Source organism: Hydra viridissima, unplaced genomic scaffold, assembly GCF_058129835.1.
Source record: "Hydra viridissima isolate aposymbiotic clone 2 unplaced genomic scaffold, HvirCarnegie_v1 scaffold_11, whole genome shotgun sequence".
NCBI classification, from domain to species: Eukaryota; Metazoa; Cnidaria; class Hydrozoa; order Anthoathecata; family Hydridae; genus Hydra; species Hydra viridissima.
The window spans coordinates 2,084,293-2,103,903 of NW_028324310.1; the positions used below are offsets into that span (position 1 = coordinate 2,084,293).

At 28.1% G+C, this 19,611-nt stretch overlaps 1 protein-coding gene across 4 annotated transcripts; it reads left to right on the forward strand.

The window, feature by feature from the left end:
• The first annotated feature begins 349 nt into the window (after positions 1-349).
• On the forward strand, positions 350-19,416 carry LOC145191133 (steroid-phosphate phosphatase-like). 4 transcript variants are annotated; one of them, XM_090066237.1, is made up of 7 exons: positions 350-587; positions 1,978-2,031; positions 8,725-8,911; positions 9,054-9,252; positions 16,912-17,081; positions 17,406-17,617; positions 17,728-19,416. In XM_090066237.1, exons 1-7 carry the CDS (start codon positions 493-495, stop codon positions 18,839-18,841), a joined length of 2,031 nt encoding a protein of 676 aa, XP_089922363.1. In that variant the 5' UTR covers positions 350-492; the 3' UTR covers positions 18,842-19,416. The 4 variants fall into 4 exon arrangements, with proteins under 4 accessions (XP_089922363.1, XP_089922364.1, XP_089922366.1 ...); XM_090066238.1 differs by lacking the exons at positions 350-587; positions 1,978-2,031 and adding an exon at positions 3,996-4,068; XM_090066240.1 differs by lacking the exons at positions 350-587; positions 1,978-2,031; positions 8,725-8,911; positions 9,054-9,252 and adding an exon at positions 11,067-11,274.
• Positions 19,417-19,611: the final 195 nt, after the last annotated feature.

Below are 19,611 nucleotides of genomic sequence, written 5' to 3' on the forward strand. Positions count from 1 at the left end.
TTTTTACGTTAAATATTATTTATATAAAATACTAAATTATCTATGATTCTATTCTAAATTTTTACTATGAAGATTATATAATGATAATGCTATTTTATGCTAACAACTATATGCTTACTTTAAATAATTTAAAAAGTGAAAATTTTATGCTTTTTTTTTTTTTTAACATACCTAGTTTATATATATATATATATATATATATATATATATATATATATATATATATATATATATATATATATATATATATATATATATATATATATATATATATATATATATATATATATATATAAACTAAGTAAGTAAAATTATATCTACATATATGTATATAAAAGTGATTAAATATAGTATTTATATTAGAGAATTTAAATAATTTTATAAAAATTTCTTGCACTGTTGGGAGTTTAAGAAATGTATTATTAAATTTTTTGCTGTAATATCCAATCCAGTCATAAAAATCCTGCTCCATAGAGATGATCATTAATAAGGATGACAGTTGTGCGTGCAAAAAGCTATGTAGCATATCATGAAGATGTTCTTCGCTCGCTAACATCTCAGTACCAACAGTTTCAAAAGGAGCACATGTATGTAAATAATTACATTTTTCATAAGCATGTAATTATTATGAGCATAATAATTAGTATAATAACAACCATATAATTAGATTATGTTACATATTTATAAGTGCAAATAAATATTTGTATACTCTGTTATATGCATGTATATTATACATTAATATAATGTAATGAAAGTCCTTAACTTAAATGTGTATTTATATGAAAAGTTAATTTTTAATATAAATAGTTAGCTCTAGTGCAATGTAAAAGAAAATAAAATACTTATGAGCATATTTTGTTGATGAATTTCAGTAAAGTAAGGTTTTTATAGAACTCCAGTATATTGTCATCAGTTAAGTTAAAATTGCTATCTTTTACAATATAAAAAAATTACTGTCTTTCTTCTCAAGCAATTAATTCTGATAGTTAAGTCAGTTAAGTAAATGTACCCATTTACTAGCATTTTATAAAATCTGAAGAAGTTTAATTTTCTTTTGCTATTGGCTCATTGAATTCTTTTCTTGTGACAGTGTAGATATGCCAATCATGCTTCTGCTAATAATTTTATTGCAAAATATTTTAGAATAAGAACTTTAATAATAGTAATAAATATTATCAAAATTCACCTTGGAAAAACTATACCATAACCAAATTTTTTGAAATATGATATAAGGGAATAGTTAAATGTTTATACTTCTTGGCAATTGTACTTTTAGCATAAAAATTAGTCTTGATTATAATGAGATTGCTTATTTGAAAAGTATGTTCAGATTATGGAACTGTAAACACCCACTTAAGACATAAAATCATGAATGTAACAATTTATGAAAGCATATATTGTTTGTCAATATTATTTTACCAAAAAAATAATAACAAAAAATATGTTTAAGCATTTAATTAAAAAGTAACGTCTTTCAAATATTTATGGATGGTAGTGTTGATACTGATGATTGTACCTGCTAATACTGTACTTGTTAGTAAAAGTTGAAACAATTTATAAACCTTCTAATCAATTTAACCAAAATGAAAAAAATACTTTGTGTTCATTTTCTAAAGAGAAATGAATTTTCAAAGAAAAAAGAAGTCAGTTTATGAAAACTGAAAGTCAGGATTAGGGAGCCAAAAGATTTAAGCCAAAGGGCACTTAAACTTGTTAAAACAGCCCTAAAAAAGAAGAACTTGCAGACAGTACATGTTTCTTTTAAATTTATTTAATTTAGATATCAAAATATATATATTCCCAGAAATTGATAAAAATAAAAATTTTTGAAAAATTTTAGGAACCATTTGGCACCCCTCTGCAAGTAGCCCCTTGGGCATGATAAATCTCCTTGCTGCACCACTCTATTTTTGTTGCTGATATAGATATAATAAGTGTATTTTAAAAATGAAACGTAATTGTTTTGATGTATTTTAGAGAAAAAGCTTTGAGTTCAACTGGCCACAAAAAATTGGAAATAGTAACTCAATGGTAAGTTAAATGTTTTGATGTTTAAAGTTGAAAAATTGGAAATAGATATAAAAGTGCTTCTATTGCATAAAACAGGAGGGAAAGGAAAAGTTTTTTTTCTTCCTCTTTTATGCCATGGAAACACTTATATTTATGTTTTGCAAGTTTAAGTTAGCAATTTTATTTTTAAGCTTTGGGTGTAAAAACTAAAACCTACTGAGTTTATTTGAATGTTATTGTAATTACTTATTGTAATTTACCATTTTTTGTAAATAGATCAAGGTATTGAGTTTTTATAGAGCCAATAAACATGGACAAAGTTTTTTTTGTTAAAACAAAATTTAAGAAAAGTTAAACTAGTAATATTTCTAGTTGTAAAACCATTTGTTTTTTTAAAAAAATGTTCAAAAATGATGCATTTATTTTAAACTCTTAATTCAATATCAATCAAGGGCATTCTCAATACCTGGACTAAACTTAGAGCACACTGTTGATATAGGACTAAGGTAAGTCAGACCACTTCACAGAGATGGCAACCTTGAGTGTACATATGTTAGGATTAAGATAAGGCACTGGGTTAATTAAATGTTCAGTTTGAGAAATCCAGAACGTTTAAGTGTTAAGTTCTTTAAAAATAGAAGAAGCTTTACATTCAGGCAGTGACTTTACTGACACACATTAACCAAATTTGTCTTTAAAATCTCTCCAAACTTATGCTTTAAACATTCATAGGCCTGATGAGTTCCTGGAAATCTTGACTTCCTACAGACTTGCATTTGACATTTACTTGTTGTTTTAAACTGATTTTTACTGTAAAAATAGTATGCCTCTTTGATCTATCTTTTTTTTTTGCAATTCTGGAATAGGTAATTCTGCAAAAAGTTCAGCAATTATTTCTTCTATTTTTGTTTCCATTTCAAAGAACTAGGATTAAATCAGTTAAAATAAAGTTTGCTCACATTAAATTTGATGATTTAAATAATTGAAGAAAAGTTTTTTTAAAAGTGTTTTTTAAAAAGTATTATTTTTTAAGACAATATGAAAAACCATTGTCTCTTTAGTTAACAGTTTAAGTTAACCAAAGTTAAAAGCAAAATCAAATTTCAAAAGCAAAATTTGTGGTAATGAAGTACTGTGAGCCAGACACTCTAGGTTATTATTTGAGGAGTTCAAGTTAAAAATTTGTGGTAATGAAGTACTGTGAGCCAGACACTCTTGGTTATTATTTGAGGAGTTCAAGTTAAAAATTTGTGGTAATGAAGTACTGTGAGCCAGACACTCTTGGTTATTATTTGAGGAGTTCAAGTTAAAAATTTGTGGTAATGAAGTACTGTGAGCCAGACACTCTAGGTTATTATTTGAGGAGTTCAAGATAAAAATTTGTGGTAATGAAGTACTGTGAGCCAGACACTCTAGGTTATTATTTGAGGAGTTCAAGTTAAAAATTTGTGGTAATGAAGTACTGTGAGCCAGACACTCTAGGTTATTATTTGAGGAGTTCAAGTTAAAAATTTGTGGTAATGAAGTACTGTGAGCCAGACACTCTAGGTTATTATTTGAGGAGTTCAAGATAAAAATTTGTGGTAATGAAGTACTGTGAGCCAGACACTCTAGGTTATTATTTGAGGAGTTCAAGATAAAAATTTGTGGTAATGAAGTACTGTGAGCCAGACACTCTAGGTTATTATTTGAGGAGTTCAAGTTAAAAATTTGTGGTAATGAAATACTGTGAGCCAGACACTCTAGGTTATTATTTGAGGAGTTCAAGTTAAAAATTTGTGGTAATGAAGTACTGTGAGCCAGACACTCTAGGTTATTATTTGAGGAGTTCAAGATAAAAATTTGTGGTAATGAAATACTGTGAGCCAGACACTCTAGGTTATTATTTGAGGAGTTCAAGTTAAAAATTTGTGGTAATGAAGTACTGTGAGCCAGACACTCTAGGTTATTATTTGAGGAGTTCAAGTTAAAAAATCTTTTTTCTAGCTAATAGCTATTTCTGCATTGGGTACTTGGATCTATGATCTAGCCGACCCTAACTGAACAATTCTGGATCAGGTCAGATATAAATTTTCAAAAATATAGTTATTTTAATCACAATTATTGTTATAAAAGGGGAAAGATACCTATGATGGCATGGTGTCTATGATGGTATACTGGTCATATTTCCAAAAATTTTGGTTTGATGCATTAGTGATTAGACCTATATGTGTATATTAGTATTTCATTACTTCTGGTGAAAATTTATCCATTTTGCACAATGTTTTTGTAATCAATAAACATATATTTCAGTATGTGGTGTTGTAGTTTCTTCTTCAAGCATTGTACATTTATTAGAATACTTATTTTAATGTTATATGTAGACACAGCTTGTTTTAATAAATATAGTAACTTTTTCCTTTCTATGCTGGCATTTTGCCATCCACCCTTAACATTTCAAGAGACTGAAATCCTCCTTAACAATGAATATTCAAATTCATGTATCTCCTGTTTTTTTTAACTGATGTGTACTCATCAAATGTAAAGCTAAATAAACAATTAGTTAAATAAACCATTAGTTAGAATAACTTGTTTAAATGAACCAATTACTTGTTTCTTGACTTTTTTAAAAAGTATTTCATTACTAAATCACAAATAGTTTGATGACATTTTGGGATAATATACCCTTCAGCACGAAATGCTGATCTTAAAACTTGACTTTTACCAATCGTTATAAAACTTATTCCATCAATAGCAGTGCTCAAGACTTCAGGTAAAGTTTTAAGGATGTTTCTACAGCCTCAAAGGCCAAGGTATTGCATTTTAGAATTTTTAAGTGTCTTGTAATGGTGGTTGTTGTTGAGCTAGGAGTTTTTAATAAAATTTTACATTTTGCTTGTTGCAGCTCTTGAGAAAAATCAAAGTAATCCCAAACCTCAAATCTTCAAGATGTGCTAATGTCCTAAAAAGCGGCCATATTTTATTTGAGCTTAAAATCCTTAATAATTTTAATTTAAACTTTTTTCAAGCATAAATATGCAGTGGTCAAACAGCCACTGTTTATTTTTTAACAGGAAAAACCTGAATGGTGATGCACTAACAAGCACAATGTAAAAAGAGCCAAAAAGAAATAACGCTGCTACTTACATTTCAGCTGTATTTACCAAAATGACTGGGCTTTTTTTTTTTTTTTTGAATTTAAAAGTTCAAACCTGAATGTTGATAGTGAGGTGTAAAGTTCAAATATTGGAACTCAAACATGTTTGAACTAACAGCTCTATTGATGGTGTTGGCATAGGTTTGCTACAGTTAGCTCTGTGAATTTTGAAAAAATTCACAGAGCTAACTAGCAAACAAAAAAAAATTGGGATGGAAATTAGCTGCCAAAGCTTTCAATGTTCCTACAACAAAATTACGTTGAAGATATAAAAAAGACAATGACGCTACAAAAGGAGTTTTGGGAGGTCATAGAACAATACTAAATCATGCCTTAGAAGATCAATTAAGTACTTAATGGATATGGAGATGAGGTTTTTTGAACATAATCAACAAGTATATTAAGATATTTAAAACCTAATCCATAAACCTCATTAAAAACACCAGGAAATAAAATTTAATTTCATCCTTTGCTTGTGCACAAGCTTTTAATAAAAACAAGTTCAACTGTTATTTTACCAAATTATCTGCAATAATGGAGCAGTATAAATTTCCTCCTGAAAACAAATACAATGTGTATGATTCACGCTTAAGTACTGTGGAAAAAAGAGCCCAAAAAATAGTGGCTGCTTTTTACTAAAGGGCAAATCTAATAGGGGCATTAAGTAGTGGTGAACATGGTCAGTAATTGACTGTAGTTTGTTCTAAGAATGTAATAGAAACTTTTGTGACACCAATCTCTATTTTCCTTGAAAAAGATTTAAAAATGTGTTGATAATATATGCGCCAATAGGCAGTAAAGCATTTTGCCAGGAAAAGGGCGGATGATGAGAAATATTTTCTTAAAATGGCTTGAATATTTTGTGCAATGCTCTAGCGCATCAAAAAAATTCTTTTGTTAGATGGCCACAATAGTCATAAAAGCTTGGTAGCTTTAAATTATGCAAAAGAAAATGGCATTATATTACTTTAAAAAGGTTGATACCTGTTTAAAAGCCTAAAAGAGGTAACTTTTGCAGATAAAATTGTAGACACCCAAATAGAAATTTTGAATTGGTTAAATCAGTGCAACAGATTAAGCAATTCCATTTATTATCTTTTTAAAATTCTTTTAGCCTCATAGCTTTCAATCTACTAATTAACAGCTTTGGTTTAGTTTTGAAATGAAGTAACAAATGGCAAAAATGGAAACAAACCAATCAATAAATAATAGCAACACTTTTGAATGGGTTGACTTTAATAAAACAGTCCACAAAAAAAAAAACTAAAAATGTTTTTAAGGAAATGAAAACTATCTAATGAAAACCTTCATGGGTAAGTTTCATAAAGATTATTCAAACTTGACATTTGAAATCATTTAAAAGAATTCTTGTTGCCAATTAGCTTCTACCTATTAACTTGCTTTTTCTAGCATCAGCTTTGTCAATCAAAATTTCTTTACTATCAACAAACTGGATTTTAAAACATTAAATTGAGATTTTCTTTCAGAATTTCGTTAGGTAAGAATGGCTCAAATAATCAAACATTTTATAAGAGAAGGTTGCTCATTATCATTTAGTTTGATAATCTAGAAAGGTCTTCCTAATATTTTAATTTCTTTGCAAAAAAACAAGGAAAATTTTTGACAGTTGTTAAGAGTTGTTGATAAAAATGTGTACAGTTATTAACTTTAATGTTGTCTTACATGCAAACAATTCTTTTGATTGGTTGGTTTCTTACATGCAAACAATTCTTTTGATTGGTTGAAGGATTAACCTAGTTAGTTTTCAATTATGTTAAAGATGGTCAGCATTAGCTACAAGTAAACAGTGTTCTGATTGTATAAATTTCTTTACCATCCTTAGACCCAGAAAATCAGTGATATTTTCTTTTAAATCCTGTTTGGAATAAACATATTTGTGGTTGGTGTTGCTTAAAATTTTATTAATCAAAAAATTATAGTGGTGACTTAATGGTTGGAATGATAAAAGCTCTGGTGTCTGAAATTTTTCAAAAGTACATAGAAGATGTAACAAATTTAAAGTACATGGTCATACTTCTAGGTCAAGAAAAGTACATGGAAGATTTAGCAAATTTAAAGTATATGGTCATGCTTCCAGGTCAAGAAAAACATATATAGTACTGGGTCTTAAAATGCTAAAAAATTTATTTTTTAATTAAATTGTTAAAAAATCTTTCTTTCATAGAGCGCACAGAAGAGTGTACTGAGTGTGTTTAATGCAAAATATCTAGTAAAAGTAGCTTGTAATTGTAATTTTAAAAATATTTTTAATATAGAATATTTTTATTTTTATTTTTTTTTCATTTTTTAATATCACTTTTCATTAATAGATGGTTAGTTCATAATGCTTGAAGCTTTTTATTCTGTATTAAAAAGCAAACATGTTTATTTTCTATGAAAATTTTGCAGCTATGCAAAAATTTCTATTATTGGTAGGAATCAACAAATGATCAATGCTGATTTCTAGTCCTGTATAGTGAAATTTCTCAGAGTTTCCCATTAAAATTCATGGAATCATTTAATTGGTATCATATTCTCATTTGGTTGGTACCGTGAATCTCTAATTCTCAAAGTGAACAATTTTAAAGTGTGTCACATTAATTCACATTAAAAGTTTGTCATGTTATAGTTGCATCAGTAAAAAAAAGTTAGTAGAAGATGTGGTTACATCAGTAAAAAAAAAGTTAGTAGAAGATGTGGTTACATCAGTAAAAAAAAAGTTAGTAGAAGATGTGGTTACATCAGTAAAAAAAAAGTTAGTAGAAGATGTGGTTACATCAGTAAAAAAAAAGTTAGTAGAAGATGTGGTTCAAGAGATTGGGCTCAAGTACAATCCTAAAGAAAACATTAAAAATTGTTTGCTTTAACTGTTTTTTAAGTAATCTTTCAATATATCATGCAAACATTATATTATACCTACACCCATTAATATTATACCTACACCCATAAATAGAACCCAAAATAACAAAAAACTTGCTAATTCATAAAATGCTCTTAAAGAGAAACACTTGCTAATCATGAAATGCTCTTAAAGAGTATTTCAGATGCTCTATAAACTTGGACAAACTTTCAATTTTTTACCTTTATACTAACTTTCATCAATCTTGGTATATCCATACAAAGATTGATGGTATCAAACAGAATAAAATCATTTTTTATGAATTTCTTATGTTTAGAATGAAATCTTTTTTTTATCTTGAAAACAGAAGTCCTGTTATTTTATTTTGAAAACAGAAGACCTGTTTTTGATATTAAGATTACTTAAAAACATTTTATCTCAAAAAAGAAAAAAAAAAAGAAAAAAAAACAACCTGAATCCATCAAACAAAAAATGGTTCTTTTTGCATCAAACTGAATACAGTACTTACTGACTCAATGTTAGTAATATTTTTGATTGTGATTCTGAGTTAACTAAATGCCAAATACCTTGTACTTCAAGAAAAAGCTTGAAGAGAAAATCAAGTAGCTAACCTTTTAACATTAAATGAAAGATAAAATAAAAAAATCCAGAAATAAGATTTAAATGATATTGATGTAAATAAACATAATTTAATTTTTTTTTTCTTTCTATTATATAGGTTGTTTTCACATTGTAAAAGCAACGATTTTAATGATTCAATAGAGCGAGAGTTTATTGCCTTCCTATGCCCAACTGGCCCACTGCTAAGTGAAATTTCCAAGTTTCTGGAGCTTTCACTTAATAACTGTGGAAATAATGCAGCTCACAATTTGTTTCCTCATATTACTCTCTCGTCTTTCTTCAAGGTGTTAGAGCTTTTGTTTAATATATCTTATATTATACTTTAATCAATATTCATAATGTTTCATAACTTATACATGTGTATGTTATCAAATTACTTTTTACATGTATGTAGGATTGTAACATAAAATTCTCCTTCTCATCTAGGTAGATGACTCAATGTTGCCTTATGTTTTGGACATTTTCCAAAGTCTTATGCATGAACAGTACTTAAAACAACCTCCAAATATTCAGTTACATTTGCAGCGGTCTGAAAATTACATCGGACTCTTTTTAGATGAAAACTCCATAGAGTGGTTGACTGAAGCAATGAATTTTATAAGTAAAAAGACCGAGGCAGAGCTTGGTAAGTTTATATTTTGAATGCAAAATTCACATAGAACATCAAAGTAGTCATTGCTTCATTTTAGTTTTTTTTTTTTTGGAAAATACAAGTGTCTTATTTCAATTTTTCAATTCTTGTTTACTGTGTTTGATTTCATGATCTATTTGAGAAACATGAGAAACTGTACTAAGAGCCATTCCGCAAAATTGGCAAAAATTGTAGCTAAAAAGAATAATAGAATTACCCAATTCAACTTAACAGTATCTAGTTGATTATTGCAAGTATAATAATATTTTTCTGCTGTTAAGAAAATTGGTTATTAATGGAAATAGTAAGCACTCCATCGATTATTACAGTAGTCTATCTATAGAAAAAAGTTAGCAAATTAAAGTTTTCATTTTTAATTTTTTTTAATTTTTTGATTTTCATATAGAAAAATTTATAAAGTTTAACACCATTTAGAGAAAAAAAATATTGCATTTACAAATATTAAACAATTATAAAGTATTTTGAATTTTTTTTTTTTTTTTTTTTAATCCTAAATGTAAGCTCCTAAAATATGTGACGATATTGGTTGCAAAAATTTAAGCAAGAAGTTATGACATTTTGAAATGTTAAACCTTAATGTCTTTATTATGGTTAATAGGGGATTAAATTATATTAGGACATAAAGGTTACTTTTTATTAACCTTGGTTACACAAGGTATGCAGTTAAAACCTTAGTTACATGTAAAGCTTTGCCTTCCTTTTAACTTTTGTACAGAATAAATTTAAATTTTTAACTGTAAATAGAGTTCTAGACAAAAAAAAAATTGTAATTAAAACTAAAGTATAATTTAACTTTTTCTTTGTATTTTTCAAAACATTTATATTTTTTTAAGATTTCACCTAAAAAGTAGTTATTAAATGTTTTTCCTCAAAAGATAATTTAAATTGGATAATAAAACATTTAAATACTTATCTTTAGAGAACAATAGCAGAAATACTTTGAATATTTTAGTAGATATCGCATTTTTAGGCTTGAACAGTTTTTACACTGCAATGTTGATTTTTGCAAAGGTTTTATTAATTATTTGCAGAAAAAAACTTTTGAAATATATATTTGTTTTTCATGCGGCGATTGATAATATTTTTTTCTAATATCAACATAACTAAATCCTTTTGAAACTTTGTTATTTTGAATAATAGCTTTTATCCTCATTAGAAATACCTTTAAAAGTGCTTCTGATATAAAATGATAAATTCTATTATGCTGTAATACATTTTTTCTGAGTTAAAATTGCTTTAAAATGGTTGAATGGTTGTTATATGTAAATGGGTTTAAATTAAAAACATCAATTTATAAAATGAAAAAACAGTTGTTTAGATATTTTGGGTAAAAAACACTCAAAAAATGCAATTTTTTAGTTTGTATTGGACAAAATGTTGCTGTTTTTTTGGTTTGTAATTTTAAGAATATACTGTTTTGTTTTTTGTTGAGGATATTTTGTCTTGAATCTAGAAACCTATTCCATTTTAAGTACCCACTACATTTGTAATTTGATTTACACTGTTTAAGCTAACACATTTAAAAATAATTTTAAGTTTTGAAAAATATTTATTCTCTTTAGAGTGTTGAGAATTTTTCAAAAGAATTTAGATAAATATAACTAAGGAATTCTAAACTAAGAAATTTCGACGGGTTTTTTTTTTTTTTAATAATTGTTTGTAACAGCATCTTGATGTACGTTGTACGATTTGTCACTAAATGTAAACAATAAAACACAAATATAGTTTTTTTAGTTTGTTTTTTTTTACTGTTTATTGATGTGAACTATTCAAGCATCAGAATTCTTGCTATTTAAATATTTGAATTGAGTAGTGAGGCAGTGCATACTTTTTACTTTATGTGCTTTATTACAATATTAAATGATATTGCATAAAAAAATATAAAATGCTCCAATTTATAAAGTAGCGATGAAGTTTAAAAGTAGTCAGAGTTTTACATAAAATTAATGGTGATATAATGCAATAAAAGCAATATTAATGAAAGAGAAATATCTGGTAAACTAACAACTATTTTTTTTTTTCCCTCTGAATTTTTAGTTTAGAAAAAAAAAAACATATTTTAGTTCTTATTACTAAATTTCTTCATAAAAATTTTTTATAAGTATATAATTTATAATAAATATTTAAAATAGATAATTATTTATAACAAAAAAATGACTGATTTTTGGGTGCCAAATTTAAAAAAGAGTGATTTTATTGTCTCTGATGAAATAAATATATTTTGGAAAGATACATATAAGATAGCTAATACATGATTGTATATAAATATGTTACTAGTAATAACGTTATTAACCTTTAGTTATAACACAGTTAATATTATAGAATGCGTATGAAATATAACAAGCTTATTCATATTTCATAATTATGGTTCAGCATCTGTGTTTTATTGATAATTCCCTTCTCAGTGTTACTAGTAATGAACAAAAATATAGAGATATATATCTTAGCAAGTTTAACATGGTTGATACTTTATAGCCAAGAGGTAGGACTAAGTGGAATAAAAACAAAAAGAAGATAACCAAGGTAAGTTACTTATTCCAAAATGATCTTCCTTTACTAATGAACCGTTAGTAAAGCTCATATCTTTTAAAACTTAAAACTACAATATAGATTCTGAACATCTACATAATGATTTTTGTTGTTGTTGTTATGGTTACTAATAGTAAGGTCAATGACTTCCATTGCTACAGGTTTTATACATGAAGTCAGTACAATTCATAAACGAAAAGAACTAGTTAGTCTATATAAATAGTCTATTGTTTTTGTGTTTTTTTTTTGTCATAAAAAACGTTTATATTTATTCAGCTATCTATTTTCCTTTTATAAGACAATATTTTACCAATACACCGTAGCCTCTTTTTTTAGATAATTATGAAATAGTAAAGAAAATCTTGTGTGATGTGTAAAACACAGAACAAAGAACCAGGGTTTACTATATCTACCAATTGTTACCTAATTCTTATTTATTGCAGTTACGTTTTGTTATAGTTGTTGTTGTATTCCATTTATCACTTTTTAAGTTTAGAACCAAAAAAAACGTTTTGTCAAACAAAATCACTCTTTAAATCACTACATTTCTTTACTTACAAACATTTACAGAGGGCGGCAGAACTTTTTAAAACTATTTTTTAAAATCACTCTTTAAATCACTACATATCTTACTTACAAACATTTACAGAGGGCGACAGAACATTTTAAAACATTTTTCAAAATGAATCTTTAAAACCATTTTTCAAAATGAATCTTTAAAGCACTAAAATTGAAAGAAATTTTTGGATATTATTTTCAATTTTGAAATGGTATTTCTATTAACATATTTATATTTATTATTAGGGAGTTCTTAATTTTGTGACAAAAAATGTTTTTAAAACACAAAAAGGTGTGTCTTAAAGAATAAAGAAATTGTTTCTGAAAGAAAGTTCAATAGGACAGTTTTTATATCACAAACCTAATGTAAAAGGTTTTATATCACAAACCTAAAGTAAAAAAAGAAAATTTAAAATTAAAAGAAAGTTGAAGTTAAATGCTTAACTTACCACACAGGTTCCTTGTGGTAAGGTTCAGGTGACATTTCTCTTCGTTAGAACCAATGATCGTGACGTGACGGACTGAGAGTGCTTGGTGTGACACACAGGTGAGCTTGCCACCCTTCTGCAATATGAATTTGTCGTTTCATCTATTGATCACACAGTCAACACTAAAAAGATTTTTATCTGAGATAATTTTGACTGTTGACGAAGTATGGCTTTTCAGCTGATTCAGAAGCTTCTTTGATCGCTCCAATCTCAAAGATTTTAGCCTTTTTGTCGAACGTTGGCATGTAGGACTTTTAGATTTCTTTTGATTGTCCTCTCATCAATATTGAACAGTTTTCCTCTCTTCCAGATGAACATGGTAATATTCTTTTCGATATGCTTTTTAAGCTTTTCAGTGAATTTTTTAGGGCGTATGGGCTCTCTCAGCACTGTCATGTTTTTTCACTTTGTAAAATGTAGTTTTAGACACTAGAAATACGAATTACTTCATTTAAAACTTCAGTTCTTTTAGCTTCCATTGTAAAAATTTTTATTAAAATGTTTTTTTTACTAACAACTTTACTCAAATCTTAGACGTTCATTAAAGATTAACCAACAAAAACAAATTTCGGAAATTTTTTATTTCACAAAACTTAGCCAAAAAATTAGTTCGCAAATCGCTTGCTGCACACTCTATTTTAAATTTCTTTCTTTTGTCTTCACTCAAGTCTGTGGTCATCTTATCTATGTTTTAATTTCAGATGAATTCTTATTTCGAAATCTTTTACTTTAAATAAATTTCTTTCTAACAAAATATTTAAAATAGTTTCATCAAGGTTCAAGGACTGTCTTTTTTCCTCTGGAATCTTTATCTACACTCAAGTCGGTGGTCATCTTATCTATGTTTTAATTTCAGATGAATTCTTATTTCGAAATCTTTTATTTTGTATTTTCTTACTCTATTAAAACCTCAATAAATGATTTAAAAAACGGTTGAAATTTAAATTTAAAGCCTTATTAAATGTCTACTTAAAAAAAGGTTTGTTTTTTTATATAGAAAACTGTTAAAAATTTAGTTCTTTTTTTTTTTTCTTTATTCATAAAATTTGCTTTCAGATTCTCAAAAGCATGTAAACTTCATCAAAACTTAAAGTTGATCAAGTTAATATACTTTTTTCTTTTTTCTTTTTTTTTTTTTTGTCTTTAAAAAAAAAAAATGCAATAAGATTTTTTTTTTTTCTGATTAGGAGGATTTACTTTACTTTTTTAAAGTTTACATCCACATGAACAAAATTTTAAGTCAGAAAGAGACAGCGGGCTCATGAATCTTGTTAAAAATATTTAACATGTTGTGGAAAGTTTAATGGTATGAGACAGTTAAACGTTTTTGTTTTTTAAATTAACATGCATTAACCCACTTCTTAGTTTGGACCCTTCATTTCCTGCAATTGTATGATAAAATTATTAAAAAATTAAAATTATTAAGAGTCAGAATCATGAAATAATTAAGGAAATCAGATAAAACAAGAAGAAGAAGAATAAAAAATCAAATGAGCAAGGCGAGAAAAACTTTTTTTTTGTTTTAATAAATGTTTTGTTTGACCGTTTTACCCTACGCATATAAAAATGTACGCATTTTTATATGCTCTCAATTTCAACTTTTTTTGTTTTGTTTTTTTTTTAAAAAAAAAAAAACGTTGAAATTTAAAAAAAAAAAAAAAAAAAGGATAAAGTTTTTAAAGTTAAGAAACGCTAAAAGAGTAATCTAAAGCTATGTTACGCAACTACAACTCAATTAAATAAAAAGTTTATGATTCCTCAAGATAATGCTTTAAGACGATTAGTTTTCGCGGAGAATTTTTCGCGAGTCAAATTTATGGGCGTTATGGAAATGAACGACAAATAAAAGACTTTTAACTTCCTTTTACCATTGCATATCTGAAAACATTTTTTAGGTTGGATTGCTACGTCCATCTTACGGGTATTAAATGTAAGGTGGGTGTAGCAAAAAAAGATAGAATAGAAAATAAGGTAAGTTTAGTGAATAGAACTCGTAATAAACCAGATATATGTTTTGTAGATTACTAAACATTTTAAAATTGAGATTTAAAAAAGGAGTTTTTTAAATTTCTCATGAAAACTTAATTCGCACATGGACTATTTTTTTCAATATTTTGCAAGTTTAAAACTAATTGCCTGAAGGTATGTACATAAGAAGATTAATAAACTGTCCCGGATATTTTATTCGCATTCGAATCGATTTATTGCTTGGTTTTACATTTAAAGAATACAAAGCAAGCAATAAGTTTATCGAATGTTTTTTAAGAATCCAAACAAAAAATTTTTTTTGTTTTTTTGTTTAGTTAGAAAAACTTAACAAAAAAACTAACAAGTGTTTTTTTTAACGCTAAATTCAACAAAACATTGAGTGACTTTTGTAAAATAAAAATATAACTCAATTTTTACTAACGTCAGTAAACAGAAAAAATTTCTTATAGAAATAAAAACAGTATATACCTTAACCTCTAAAGTAACTCAAAGCAGAACTTAAAAAATTAAATCAGAAGAATTACTTAAAATATCATTTAAAACCAGTTGGTATAAAACCAATTAAATATTCTTGAGAAATCATCTTTGTTGGTGGTGCTTAGTCGCATAATAGATGAGAATGTATTTACAATTCACAAGGGAGACGTTATCTTAGTTTATCAGGAATTCTTTTAACCATATGATGTTTTATGACGTAATTGCAAATGTAGCTTTCTAAGTATAGATCAAGGCTTTTATTAAAAAGTGAAAATTTTTCTTTGAAATGCTTAATATCTTTCGTCGAAAAATCTCAATCTATGGAACGCGAAACCTATTTAATTAGCTTCCATTTTAAATCGAAGTTTCTTAAAAAGCGTATTTATAAACTTTTGCTTTGGCTGCTTTTAATTCGATTACTTCTACCCACGAACGGATTAAGACAAGAACTTAATCTTTACTTAAGTATTTGTTAATATCGCTTTAGTTTGATGTTATTTTGATTAATGAAGAAAACGCGTACTGCAAGTTGCTTCGAACATTTAGTGTTTAATAATTTGTTTGTTTTTTAGTATAATAATTAAAAGTTTGTTAATTATTTCGTTTAATGTTAATATTTATGTTATTTTAACAAATTTAATCGGCAACAATACCATTAGTGTAGTAATTGCAGTAATACTTAAGCATGTGTGTGTGATGTCTGTAATACTGTCCGCCACTGTCCATCACCCTCCCTTCTCTTCTCACCACAATACTTAACTTGTTTAATTTTCTTACGACGTTTTTTAATGGACTTTTCATAAAAACAATATTTTAAAGATTAGTTTGTATAAAATAATTTCAAATTTTTAATACAGATTTTTAGTGATTAACTTGGTTTTGCAGAAATTCTATATTTGTAGATCCCAGTCCATTGTTTTACCCAACACCTAATATGGAGATTAAACGCCACTTATGTTTATCATCTAAATCAACTATGTATGTATGTATGTATGTATGTATGTATGTATGTATGTATGTATGTATGTATGTATGTATGTATGTATGTATGTATGTATGTATGTATGTATGTATGTATGTATGAATGAATGCATTTATGTATGTATGTATCTTGGTATGAAATCATGCATGCATGTATATTTCTGCTAAATATATTCGTGTTAATACAATAATTTTACGTAAAACAGATAATGATGAAATTGTGTGCTGTTCTATACATCATCGTGCAAACAATTAAATTAAGAAATGTTTTTAAATTGGTTATTGAAGAACAAACGGAAAATCATGTAGATTACATTATTATACAAATTGGTCGATTTCTGTTTGTGAATTATGTTATAACGTTTATGTAGTTTTTTGCTTTAACTAATTTCCTGGCTAAAAAAACTTTTCTATGTTGCAAGTTTTTTTTTTTTTTACAATTTCAAAGCGACGGTTTTTTCGTATATTTTGCTGAGGCTTGGTTTTTTGTTTATTTGTTGTATTTTTTTTTTTTTTTTTTGAAACGTTATTAAAAGCTTTTCTCGGGACTTGTACCGAACGATTTGTTTTCTCTAATCAAACAGCGTGTTGTTTTTTTATATATATATAGGGATTTATATTAAACCACACGACCGAAAATTTCATTTGACGCTCGCCTACAATTTTTTACAAGAACACTCAAACAAACTTGAAAATTTGGCAAAACAGATCAACACTCAAGTCTCTGCAAAGTGGGATCTGAAATTATATTCCAGAGAAAGTAGATTTAACGGCAAACAGGTAATTTTCTGTTAAATATTAACACTTATGTGAGGCGCTTGATTGATTATGACTAAGAGTCTGCGTATCGTTTCATTTCCGTATTGTTATCAGGCCGATACGATAGCAGAAAAAAAAGGTGTCATCGGAATAATTACGACCAAAAATCGGTAAAAAAATTTTATTCGGTATTGTAGTTAGTTTAAATCTTGGTATATACCGGAACTCTCGTCAATCCGATGACACTTTTTCCGCTATCATATCGGAATGATAACGATACAGAAATGAAACGATACGCAGACCCTTAATTGTGACATATATTATCAAGTATATTGTATACATTAGATACACGTGGTTGTTCAAGATTACAAAGCAGCAAATAAGAAAGAGTTGGATTTGTCGGAAAATAATTACGTGATCATGACATCGGAGCATCACAAGTACCCCCCGTATAATGGTTGGAGGGAAGGAAAAAGTTTTGAAACAGGGCAGACGGGTTTTTTTCCGGAAAGTTCCACAAAAAAGACAGCCGAGTGGAGAATTTGGTCTAAGAATCTGTAAGTTCCTACTAAAAATAATCTGACAATGAAGACGCACATCAGATGTGGTGATAAAGATTAATTCAGAAAATGAAGATGCATTTTATCATTCTTTTGTAATATTTTAGATCCATGACCGTCTTTAAGAGCAATAGTACCCCGCAGAAAGCTGAAGTCCTCCAATCAACCAAGTCGGCGCGTCGGTCTCAGTCTTTTAATTTGAAAAAGAACAAATCTCAGGCTCAGCGTCAAGATAGTCCGAGTTCCACGTGGAGTCCAATCTTAATGGGAGCTACCGCATCAAGTAAAATGAACTTCAAGCATTCGCCATTTTTAGTTAGAAGCTCTGTTACGCAGGATAACAGTTCTGAGCAGCCTAACGAAAATTCTACCTTGAAAAAAAGTTCTACTAAAAAATATGATTCTAATGGACTTGCGCCGGAAAAGGATACACCGAACACTGAATTTCGGCGTATCTTTGTAATGCGCCATGCTGAGCGTGTTGATTTGACATTCGGCCATGACTGGTTTAATCTCTATATTGACGATAAAGGCTATCACAGACGAAATTTAAACATGCCACGTCGAATTCCGACGCGTCGTGGTGGCCCACGAGATTTTTTTATGGACGGGCCTATTACTGAAATCGGCACTTTTCAGGCAAGGCTAATAGGCGAAGCTATGCGAGCTAAAGGAATTAGTTTTTCTCATGTGTTCTCCTCCCCATCTCTTCGTTCTATTCAGACGGCAACGTCTGTGTTAGAAGGGATGGCGGATCAACAATCTAAAATTAAAATAGAACCTGCTTTATTTGAATGGATGACGTGGTGTAAAAACACTTTGCCAAAATTTTTGACTAGCAGTGAGTTGATCGAATTTGGAATAAAAATAGACGAAAACTACCAACCCTTTTTTTCCTTGACACAATTCAATCTGCATGAAAAATGTGACGAATATTACTATCGCTCCCACGCTTTTGCTGATCACGTAGCTAAAAATTACTCTGGCAACATACTTATGGTTGGACATTCTGCGTCATTGGATGTTTGCACGAGACTTCTTACCGGAGGTAGCCTACGCAAAACAGACGATTTAATTAGAGTTATTCAAAAAGTCCCTTTTTGTGGGCACGTCGTCATAGAACAACTTTCTAATAAGCGCTGGTCGCTTGTGCAATCAGCCATTCCTTCTTTGGCACATAGTCAAAATCAAGCTTTTGATTGGAGAGTACTGCAAGATTAAATAAAAATGTGTATTCAGTAGTATGCATTGAAACCCGATGAGTTTTACTCTTGCTGTTTGTGCGGGTGTTGATTTATTAGCGCCTGTTTTCAGACGTTGCTTAAGAAGAAGTAAAAGACAATATGAAAAGTTCGCTTTCCTCTCTGTTTATTGATATTTTTTCTGCTTTTATCACGTAGTTTGATTCTCTAGTTACGTTGATCATTTTAATCTATTACAAATAATTACTCTCTAATTTGCTAACTAAACTAGTTCGCATGAGTAATTTGCAGAATGAAATTTACAGAATCTAATTTTATAGTTTCAGAGTTTTACCGGATCTTACTTAAGCATCTAAAAAACTTTGTTATCGCAGAGAAATGAACCTTATATTTACATTATTTGTTTATTTTGTATATAGTTGTTCATTTTTATATTACATCAATTTGAAAATATTTATTTAAATCAAATATTGCTGTTATCAAGGTAAAATACTAATCCCTTATCTGGTTGAAAATACAACTTGCATTATGTTAGTTGTGATTTGGGAAACCAAATTTGGAATTAATGATGTACAGAATAAACTATCTATCAAATTGACTTTTTTTTGTTCGCAATCAACAAGTTTAGGTTAAGTAATAGATCTTCGCTAATTATAGATTTGTAATGAAATGATTAAAAAATAATGTACAGACAAAATATTTTATCAGACCTTGCGGAAGGTCAACGTCGGTTGGAGACTGGTTTGTTTTTATAATACATTTGGAAATTTGTCTGCCGTCTGCTAACTG

What these genes read in the sequence shown, in the direction of transcription:
- LOC145191133 (XM_090066237.1), top strand. Translation starts at nt 493, where the DNA reads ATGACAGTTGTGCGTGCAAAAAGCTATGTAGCATATCATGAAGATGTT. An exon ending in TTGGAAATAGTAACTCAATG is followed by an intron (nt 2,032 to 8,724) that starts GTAAGTTAAATG and finishes TCTATTATATAG; the next exon opens with GTTGTTTTCACATTGTAAAA. An exon ending in CTCTCTCGTCTTTCTTCAAG is followed by an intron (nt 8,912 to 9,053) that starts GTGTTAGAGCTT and finishes CTTCTCATCTAG; the next exon opens with GTAGATGACTCAATGTTGCC.